The sequence below is a fragment of the Carassius auratus genome, unplaced genomic scaffold, assembly GCF_003368295.1.
Source record: "Carassius auratus strain Wakin unplaced genomic scaffold, ASM336829v1 scaf_tig00214615, whole genome shotgun sequence".
NCBI classification, from domain to species: Eukaryota; Metazoa; Chordata; class Actinopteri; order Cypriniformes; family Cyprinidae; genus Carassius; species Carassius auratus.
The window spans coordinates 12,293-23,532 of record NW_020527739.1 but is presented as its reverse complement, the minus strand read 5'-3'; the positions used below and the strand labels follow the sequence as shown (position 1 = coordinate 23,532).

General features: G+C 41.5%; 1 protein-coding gene across 1 annotated transcript; it reads left to right on the top strand.

The window, feature by feature from the left end:
• Positions 1-973: 973 nt before the first annotated feature.
• LOC113092505 (estrogen-related receptor gamma-like) lies at positions 974-5,792 on the top strand. Its single transcript, XM_026258129.1, has 2 exons — positions 974-1,712; positions 4,408-5,792. The coding sequence occupies exons 1-2, from the start codon at positions 1,280-1,282 to the stop codon at positions 4,665-4,667; spliced, it is 693 nt and encodes a 230-aa protein (XP_026113914.1). The 5' UTR covers positions 974-1,279; the 3' UTR covers positions 4,668-5,792.
• Positions 5,793-11,240: the final 5,448 nt, after the last annotated feature.

Below are 11,240 nucleotides of genomic sequence, written 5' to 3'. Positions count from 1 at the left end.
ATCGAGCGATATGAGCTGGGTGGGTGGGTTGGATTGGTCAGCCTGCTCTTTTGTTTGGCTTTGAAGGGTCTCTGCTTTTGACTATGTGGGTGTCTGCTTGTGTTACTGGATTGATACTGAATGTTTGTGTCTGTCTAGCTGATTTTTTTGTTTTCTGTCAGTCGATGCATGTGAGTGTGTGTGTGTGTGTGTGTGAGATGGTGACTGGCCATGGGCGAGGATGATGGAACTGCTTTGTGCCTCCGCACTGATTAGAGTCATGTAGAACAAGTTGATATTGACTGGAAAGTGAGTGATGGCGCTGAGCTTTCCCTACTGTCCCTCTCTCTTCCGCCCTGCAGACGTTCATCTGTCATGGTGCATTTGATCACCGGATCCCACCTCTTGATCCACATTCACAAAAAAAGGCCTTTAGCACTTTTCAGTGGCGATAGACAATTTTGGTCCAGGAGAAAAGACAGGATTTGACTCATGCTTTGTAACTTGACAGTAAATAAATTATTTGCTCTGTCAATGGAATCAAATGAATCTGAATGGTCTGAGTTAAAATGTATATTGAAGAATATATATATGTGTGTGTGTGTGTGTGTGTGTGAAATGCAAAAAAATTTATGCATTTATAATTATGTACATTATAATTAAATAAAATCTGACTCCAATAAGATTCATAAAAAAATGTTATAATGGCAAATGCATAAAAATGCGTGCATATAAATGTGCATATAAACTGTCAGAAATTATTTATATATTTAAAACTATTAGGACATGTCTGAGTTGGTTGTGGCACATTTCTTTAGAACTCAATTGGCTGCACGCTATGCTAGAGTAGCGATGTTAGCTCTCCTCTTTACAGCCTTTTAGATATACAACCACTCAGACACTTTAGTGAGACCCAAGGGACCGTGGCACACTGGCTCTCATATGCCTCTCCTCTTATGTTTCCTCTCAGAGAAGTCATTAACATGCTAAGAAACTAGAATTCTGAATTCACAATCAGGGGTTTTTTTTAGCTGCTGAATCTTCTGTTCTCTCGGGGTAAGGCGCAGGTGGACCCATGTGCAAAATGGAGAGTTGTTGGGGGTTGTATGTTTCTTTTTCTTTTGTTTTTCTCAATGGCTTGGCATTGGTGACACAAGTCTCCCCTGCTAAAAAAAAAAAAGAAAATTTTAGACTAGCCTGAATTTACCAGAATAGGAGCATATAAGTTCTCAGACAGTCATTTTCTTGTTTTCCACACTACTGTCGTCATGTTCACTAACACTTTGGTGTTTGTCTCGTTATGTTTGGTCCATGTAGGCTGCTCTGCAGAATGTCCAGCAAGGACCGCCACATTGAGTCGAGTTGCCCCTCCTACATAAAGACGGAACCTTCCAGCCCTGCCTCACTGACGGACAGCGTAAATCACCACAGCCCCGGCGGTTCCTCAGACGCCAGCGGTAGCTACAGCTCCACCATGAACGGCCATCAGAACGGTCTGGACTCACCCACTCTTTATGGCCCAACCGGTGCTCTGGGTCCCAGCGGAGCCGGAGCAAAGCGTTACGAGGACTGCTCCAGCACCATCACGGAGGACTCACAGATTAAATGCGAGTACATGCTGAACTCCATGCCCAAGCGCCTGTGTCTGGTGTGCGGGGACATCGCCTCCGGCTACCATTACGGTGTCGCCTCCTGCGAGGCCTGCAAGGCCTTTTTCAAGAGGACCATCCAAGGTTGGCTTTTACCCTCTCTCAGCTAGAACTTCAGCTAGGTTCAGGTGGCAGGCCAAGGGGTTAGAGAGTGAAATACCTAGAATCAGCACAAAGCAATCCCATATATCCAACATCTGCTGGCTTTACTCCACCTAAGCAGCTTTCCTTCCGGTAGACATGTAAAGCCAGAGGGTGGTAATGCTCTGGCTTATTATGGTATTTGCTGCAAAGAAATAAACATTTTCTGTCTTATTTCTTTAGATTAACAAGCTTGAACAGTTTTTTCAAAGAAGAGCTTAGAGATAATTGTATATACTGGGAAGTTACCCATCTGCTAGTTTTTTAGTCTTGGCAGTGCAGCTCTGAGGAACAAAGTAGGTGCTGAATAAATGGGTCAAATATTATGCTCGGCCTGAACACATTCCAGAAGATGGGAATTTGACATATCGGTATGTTTCATCCCATTAGCCAATAAAACTCTTGGTGATTTCCAAAAACATCCCATCCAGCTGGACATTTATTGACTTCCATACTGGCTGATTTTTGAGGGAAGGAGCGGGGATGGGGAGTTAAGGGATGCAGAGGTGTCAGGACCATGGTTCGGCTGGGGGCATAGGGACAGGCGGCAGCACGGGCGCCATGGCCACTCAAATCACTGGCAGCTGGCATTCCGGTGGCACTCCTCCAATGCCACCTGACAACCTGCATCTATCACCTCCCAATTGAGCCACTCGTAGCCAGGCGGTGTGCAAAGTATGGGAGGGGAACACCAAGAATGCAACCTCAGGAAACCCAGAACATTCCCAAATCCATTTCCTACTGCATAAGGTCAGCCCAAGGTCACGTTGTTGCCATGTTCTGGTAATGAGCTTCATTGGCATTCGACTGCAACTGATGAATGATGGAAGTGTAGCGTTCAGTATGAAGACAGGCAGTGGAAAGAAGCGCTAGGCACATTTTATATCTTGTTTGAAACCTCTCGGCAGCCGCTTGAGTGATAGACAATGGACACTGCACTAATCGACTGCCACCTAACTCAAATCACATCACTCTATCCTGTCAGCGAACACACACACACATACAGCTTCCTTTCCACTGTGTTGATAACCTGGACACAGCGCTCAAGCCATTGGCATTCAACTACTGGTAGGAAAGCACCTATATTAGATTGGCAAGGATTTTTCCTCCCTCGAAACACTCCCAGCTGGTTAAGACCACTCAACCGGCCTCAGCCCTCATGAGAATCAACTTGCATCTTCACACACATCCCAATTGCCTTCCTCCCAATCCGAAGACCCTAATGGATTGTGGAGATTACCTGACTAATGAATATTGGAGCTCAGTTTAATGGACATGCATACTTTAAATACTGTTTCCTGTTGAATTAGCAGTCTTGAGCATTTAGCCCCCCTGCTCGGGCTGCTAATCTGCTTTTTAATGAGGAAACATCAGTTCACAGAAGAGAAGTCAATACAAATCAGTGTTTACAAAGTCTGATTAACTCTGAAATATTTCATCAGTGTGGAGGTCCCAGACGGGCCTATGTTAATTGCATGAGTGCATGTGAGAGAGTCTGTTTCAGCCCAAGAACTATGAGTGCACGTATTTGTGTTCTCACGGTTATTCTATTGCACAAATTCTTTCCATACATTGATAGTTACAACAAATTAAATGGCTATATCTGGCAAGTAATTCTTATAATACATTCAAAACAACCCTATTTAAATGCTTTTATTGTGTGCCAGATAACTCATCAGGCTTCTATTTGCATGATGTTGCAATAACAAGCATATATCATTGCGTTTTCCACTCTCATAGCATCATAATGCTCAAATAACACATTGTAATAGTCTTCAGGAATCGTAGTAGCAAACTTGTGGTTCTATGTGTGTGTTGATGTTGGGAATTGATAGGATGAGGAGCCATGTTAGTGGTCACCAGGTGATTGGAAGTTCACACAGAGGTGAATTGTGACCTGCAGGTCTTTGTTTAGGTTTAGTAAAGTCTGGCCTGCCTGTCTGCCTGCCTATGCAGCTTCACACAGCTCTGTGACACATGACCTCTGAGGAGAGCCAGTGGTGCTCTCCCGCATGACCTTTTGCACTCTCATTCATACAACACATATGTAGACTTGATGGGAAGTGATTGCTGTATTTCAGTCTCTATTTTGAACTGACAAATTGAGGTTGGGCTTGCACTTACAATATTGTATTTGTTGAAAGTACATCAATACATTTCTTTGAGATGATTATTATTATTATTATTATTATTATTATTCAGCAACAATGCATTACATTGATTAACAGTGATGGTAAAGCGATTTATAATGGTAAAAAAGATTTCAATTTAAAATGAATGTTGTTTTTGAACTTTTTATTCATGAATTAAATCGTGCAAAAATATATCGCAGTTTCCACAAAAAATATTGCACAGTGATTGATGATAATGTTTAATAATAATAAAGAGTAACAATAAAAAATGCACCAAATCATCATATTAGAAAGATTTCTGAAGGATTGCGTGACACTGAAAATTCAGCTTTGCCATCACAAGAAGTTACATTTTACATTCAAACTATATGATAGAATATTTAACATTTTAACATTAATAGAATATTTTAACATTTAAATTTTTTTGCTGAATTGCTGTAGGAATAAGGTTTTGTTGGCAATCATTAAACACTCTCTGTTCCTTCTCTCTACATGCCTCGCCACAGGAAACATTGAGTACAGCTGTCCCGCCACCAATGAATGTGAGATCACCAAACGTAGAAGGAAGTCCTGCCAAGCCTGCCGCTTCATGAAGTGTCTGACCGTCGGCATGATGCGAGAAGGTGAGAGTAATAAAAAAAAATGCTTGGCGAGGGGAGATAATGAACATTTTATCCATTGTCCAACTGTATTTCTTACTCTGTCTACCGTTCTGAGGAAATGCAGAGGTTTCCATAAGGGGGGAAATAAAGTAGATCAGGTCTAGAATAAAGTCAAGGTTGAAACTGAAGGGCCGGTTGGCCTCGTGCCCCGAAGGCCACTCACGGTCAGCCAAATGCCATCTTTTGCCTTGGCCTCCAGGCACAGTTCTAACTAACAAGACTGGTTATTATTTAGAGAGCTGGCCTGTGAGGCATTTTCTCAGAGGTCTGCCAAACGGACAAGCATTTATTTTCAAACCACCGCTCTCCTGTGGAAACACAGGCTCTTGGCTCTCCAGGCTTTCCCGCCTTTGATGTTAAAAGTTTACAGAGGAGCTGCCTGAACTAGCCTTTAACCTTCACATAGGAAAAAAGTCCTTTGTGATATCTCCAGCAGCAGAAATGCGGCACGGCAGCTTATTTCCTCACTTTTCATTCAGGTGGACAGGAAGTGTTTTGTCTGCCTCTGAAAGAATAGCCATCATAGGTGGGAGAGGGAAGACTTGAGGGAGGATGAGAGGTAGGCTATGCTTCTGTCACTCACAGAACTGGACCTCTTAGAGGCGCAGGTGACGGCATTTATAGGCTCACAGATGTGTGTGTACACAACGCTATGCCCCTTTAAGTCAAGATCAGGTAGACTGCACCTTATTCACTGAGACACGAGACCAGACACACACACACAAACCCTGCGGCCAGCCTTCCTTCTGTGGACCTGAGTGGTCAGCTCACATTATACCAAAACAACGCAGCTGGAGAGCAACAGCAGGCGCAAATGCCCCACAGGTCCACATTTGTTTGTGTTGAGTGTAAGAGTGTGCGTATTTTGCCTGTGTGAAATGTTTCTTTTTCATGTTATCCATCTTTTTCTCGCACACACGTGCACACGCACACACATAAATGGCAATCTCATTCAACGCTATTGTTGCCCTGTGCAGGGACATTTGCCTACACGGCCTGTGTCGCTGACAGGTAGGTAATTGATAAGTAGAGGCCTGTTTTCAGAAAGGTCTGAGGGATGCAGTTGCATGTTTGATATGGCATCTTCTCCCATGAGCACCCAGACAAATAGCAGCCTTTTGTTCTTGCTGCTAGCCACCCAAACACACATATATCAAAATGGCACCCAATGGCACAGCCATTTGTTGTAAAGTGCTTGAATTTAATACAGAGGTCCCCCTCTACATATGAATAAGGGTCATTTGAAAAATTGATGCATCAATTTTCTTATTTTTCAACAACATGTTCACTTTACACACAAAGAATGGAAAAAAACATGCATGCAAACAAATCAGTTCAGCAATGTATATTCATTGTATTTTTTTTTTTTTTTTTTTTTTTTTTTTGTCGGTTAGATGACAGTCCCTACTTTTGAATTATTTCCAGTTTGTCATTTTCTCAGCTTTTTTTTTTTCCTTTAGACATGCATACAATGACACTTCAACCTTATGACCATGCATATATAATCTGTGTAAAAAATATTGTGCTAACATTATATTTGTTTCAGGTTTACAACAGTACTTCTGACCGCTGCACTAGCTTGTTTTTTTAAGATTGTGTAGTTTTTTAGACAACAAACACATGCAAACATAGTTTAACCTCATGAATGCTCTTTTTTTTACTGAATTAAAAAAAACGGAATATTTATATATATATATATATATATATATATATATATATATATATATATATATATATATATATATACATACATATATACATACATATAGATCAGTCATCTATGCGTGTGTGTGTGTGTGTGTGTGTGTGTGTGTGAGTTAGCTGTCAGCCGGCGTTAACCGTGGCTGGCTAGCTTTGGTGAGGTACGGGTTAAGCCGATGTGTCAGTGTCCGTGCAGAGGCACTGTTTGGTGTTGGAGGGTTTTGGGGGAGGGGTATGGGATGTTACCCATAGCCAACAGCTTGCTTAAGGGGAAGATCTGTCTGAAATTAGCCCTGTCACCCCTGGGAGACATGGAGGTGGGGATGGGATAAGTAATCCTGATAAAGAAAGGATCCACACACACACACACACACATCCACAACATACACTTAGAGTTCTGTACACCAGGCATCCAAAGTTATAAAATCCTTCGGCATACAGAGCCAAACCCCTGCAGGGCTAGTCGAACCAACCACCTAGATATCTGTCCACCTATCACACCGCAACTCTCACATGCAGCTTAACATTCCCACATTGTACACACACACTCCACTCATGTATATGCACAAGCACAAGCAAAGCCTCTCAATAAGAGCACACACTCACACTCAGGTGCTCACCTTGCAGGCACATGCGTGTTGTAGCTGCAAGGAAATTGCTGCCTCCAGCTACGTCTCTGTTTGACCCTGGGGGCCAACCGCCTGCCGCGTCGCTACCTCCAGCCACCCAACTGTAAAATTATATCCACAGACAGTCAGAGAGACAGCGACGGGGCCTTATGAAGCACTGGCCTGAGACCGCAGCCGGGAATCAGCCCTAACATGCTCGAGCTAAAGCACCCAGCGGTACGCAGCGTGAGGGGAACGAGAGCCGTACATCAGGACTGGAGAGTGCTTATTACACAACACTTAGAGAGATGCAGTTCACACACTCACAGAAACACTCACTGATGCATGCAGCGCTGATCACACACACTTACACTCAGAGAAAGCACTTATTCGCAAGAACATATACACTAGGACTCTAATGTATGTCCACACACCCATAAATACCTCCATGCTCTTCACTCAGCGAAACCTTGCGTTCTCAAGCTAAGGGAAAATGTGCATATGTGTGATGATTATGATGAGGCTAAAATCTCAGCCACTTGTTCCTCATGTCTGAACACACAGATTGATGACCTTCTCCACATGGAGAGCTACTTAATGTACCTCGTACCTCTCTTTCTCTTGGATTTTTGGAGTGATACTTCTGTCTTCTGTCATAGAATCTGTTTTAAATGTGGTACATTTTATCAGCTTTCATCTAAACCCAGAAAGCGAATAAGAGAGAGAGAAAATAAGAAGACTGCAGACACAGGTTAGCAGTGATGGGATGCACCTTCCGAATATGTAACATCTAATTCCTGCAGAAGGCAATTAGAGCTCGCCCAATTATTGTGCTGTGTTATAGATAGCGGCTGTCCTAACGAATGCTGGAGTTTGGATTCTGACAGCAGTGGCTCTCCCCACCGCATCTCTCTGGGGACATGAGCAGCCATGGAAGCAAAATAGCCAGACCTGCCTGTAGATATGAGTAGGCTAAACGTCTCTCTCTCTTTCTTTCTGTCTCACACACATACACACTGACATACATACTCATACATATAGAGTGCGTGCTGCTTTTAGTCAGAGCAAGAGAGCAATTTAAAACTCAAAAGCCTGCCTCATCGCATCAAATCCCGCTTAAAATTCCTCTGCTTCTGTGCTGCAAACCCTTCAGTGAAATATATACAGTAGCTTGCTGGCCACTGTCACCATTATCATGACTGACACAGAACATGTCAAAGCCAATGATCACAGTGGTTAGATAACACCGCTGCAAAAAACAAACAAACAAACAAACAAACGTATTTTTTGCACATTATTTAGTCTATAAGTTTTTAACTGGTAAACTATGACCCAAATATTGGTTTTTTCTTTCTTGTTGATGTCAAAGGAGTATTTTGATGCAGATTTGGTTGTTGGCCAAATCGGATAGTTTGCATGTCATTCATTCATCCTGTATTGAGTGGCCAGTTATTTTCTGCTGATATTATTAATTCTGTAATTGCTTTAGTCTAAAATTCTACAATAATAATAATAATAATAAGAAGAAGAAGAATTATAGTTTTAATTTTTTATTATATAATAATTATTGTGATTATTATTAAATATGCTTTTAAATTATTGATTATAGTGATGTTTTAAAATGTCTTTATTTATGTTTTTTTTTTTTTTATTGATTTATAGTGATGTTTTTGTGAGGTATACAATTTGGTCATCTCTTTGATTTAAAATCTAGGTCTTGATGCAAAACCAGTGCATCCACTCCAAGTTAAATGGAAAACTATAACTAAATAATAAAATCTTTAACAATACGTTTATTGGTAGAAATGTTAACTTAAAAAATGTTAAGAAATGCGGTCTGATTTAAGTCACCCAAAGTGTCTCTGGAAAAAGATGGAGAGAGTGAATGAGACAGAGAAAGGACAATTGGCTTGACATGAGTCTTGTCGAGTGCATCTGTCTCACCTCCTTCTTCCTCATTTCTATTTTTCTTCCTTCCACCGCATTTCAGTTTTATCCATTCATTTCAGTTTTCTCTTTTTTATTTCCTTGGTTCCTTTTTTCTCTCTTTCTCCCTCTCTCTCATTCATTCTCTCAAACTCTGTCCCTTCCTCGGCTGCCTTTCGCTCTCTTGCCCCTCTCTTCCTCTGACGGGGGGCATAAATCATCGTGCTGTCAGCGGGCGAAGCTCGTTGGATTATGCAACGCCGCCATTCATTTAGAGCCTGAGGAGAGGACCCGTCTGAGACCACCCTCCACCCACCACGTTCCCCCACTCTTGCCTCCCCAAAATAGAGAGCCAGCATCTTAAAGAGAGCTCTCAGGGGGGTGATATCATTATGCAGTCTCTCTCTCTCACTGTAGTTTGCCCTACTTTATTCCTAGATAGTGCCTCTGTGCGTGCTTTTAAATGTCAGCATGGCAACTCTTTCTCACAGCTGGTTTGTTTTTCTTCCAGTGTGCGATTGTGCTACACCTTCAGTTCGAGGTCCGACCCTTCTCCTCATTAAAGAACTGTTGTCCATCTTATCGCAAGCCACCAATATACAGCTAGATATGTGGTAAACCAACCAGACAGAAAAAAACATTGTGAATAGCATTGAAGATATACCATTGAACTCTTAAATAATAAAACTTCCAAAATTAGGTTTTCTCAGCAATGCCATTTTGGGTTTCCCAAATGTCTACATAATTTAATTATATGAAATATCTATATACCTTACACTGTTATACTAAAACACATCCGGTTTTGGTCTAACTTCTAAGTATGAAATGTCAATCAAAAGAAGAATTTTGCCTCTTTATTGTGAAGTAGAAAGTGTGCACCGCAGACAGTCACGCTCTTGAGAACGGAGCCATTTGAATATCACGACAGCCTCATTATAGTGTCATAACTGACTGGCAGGCCTTGCTTGATAGCGCTAGTGATGTGTATCACAGCACACACCTTCCTTCAGGGGTTGAAAGCATGTTGCTTCACCTGAAATAACCCTGCGTGGGTCATCCAGGAGTCGAGTGACTGTCCTATCTGCCGCACCTGCTTAAAAACCCGAACTACTGGCCATAGCACACCCCTCCAGGTTGGGTCTGGGAATGAAACAGCTGGGTTAGTTACCCTCCATCCCCCTCATCTCGCCCTCCTCTCCTTCCCCCGACCCTCTCTTACTATTTAGGAGATCCCCTCTGGCGCTGCCTAAAACGACACACATAATTAGGGCATTAACTCCTCTTAATTGCTGAGAGGTTTCTCTTTTTTTTCGTGCAGAGACAGAAAGGTCATCGTTGTGCCTTTTCCACCTCCTCTCCAGCAGCAACAGAAGGCACAGTAGCGCAAATCCCTCCTCGGCTCCTTCCTCGGTTGTCCCCTGCCACTGCTCTTCCCTCCCCTCCAATCCCTCTGTTCTCGCACTCCCTGGTTGCCCGCCATCCTCAACTAAATGACATCTTTAGGCATACGAGTAACCCACAGAGGATTGGTGGAAGTCCCTGCGCTGAATCGGAGGCAGAATGAGTGTTGTGTGTTTGGACCCCAGCCAGGAGGGGGAAGATTTTACATGCTGCTGACTTTGGAGGACTCTTCCCATCCTCCTCCACTCGTGCATTACCCAGTCTGCCACAACCACTTGTGGGCAGAGGGACAGCTGGAGGTCTGTGCTCTTTTGTTTTCCATACAGAGCACCAGGGAGACTTTGCTGACACTTTAATAAATAATGATTTTTCCCAGAAGGCAGCTGCTTGGCACATCCACGGCACATATTCATTATAATTAGGTAATGTATACATACAGTGGCCACAAAAAGGACTTGGACAATGTAGCCAAACTTAAGGTGTGAATACTTTAGCATTAGATGAAATATCAAACTTAGTGTCATTTATTGAAAAAATAAATATAGTATATTTTTTTAAAGAAATTTTCAAGACGAAATTTTCAAAAACACGTCAGGTGTTATCAGATCATGCAATATTTATTTAAAATTAAGAAAATGTTTAATTTGTGTTTTATTTTTTATAATTTTTTATTAATGTATTTAGATTTTTTCATTTTAATTTGGTTAAGGGAAAAAACTGTATTGTCCATTTATCAGTTATGATCCATAATATTGAAATTATTATAATAATCGTTAGAATTTGAATTTCAGTGCATCCCTACAATAAATAAATTAGTGATGTCAAACGATTAATCGCAATTAATCGCATACAAAATATACGTTTTTGTTTACATAATATATGAGTGTGTACACTGTATATTTAATATCCATATATCAATACAAACACAGGCATGATAAATATGTTAATATAATATAATATAATATAATATAATATAATATAATATAATATAATATAATATAATATAATATAATATAATATAATATAATATCAGGCCTTAAA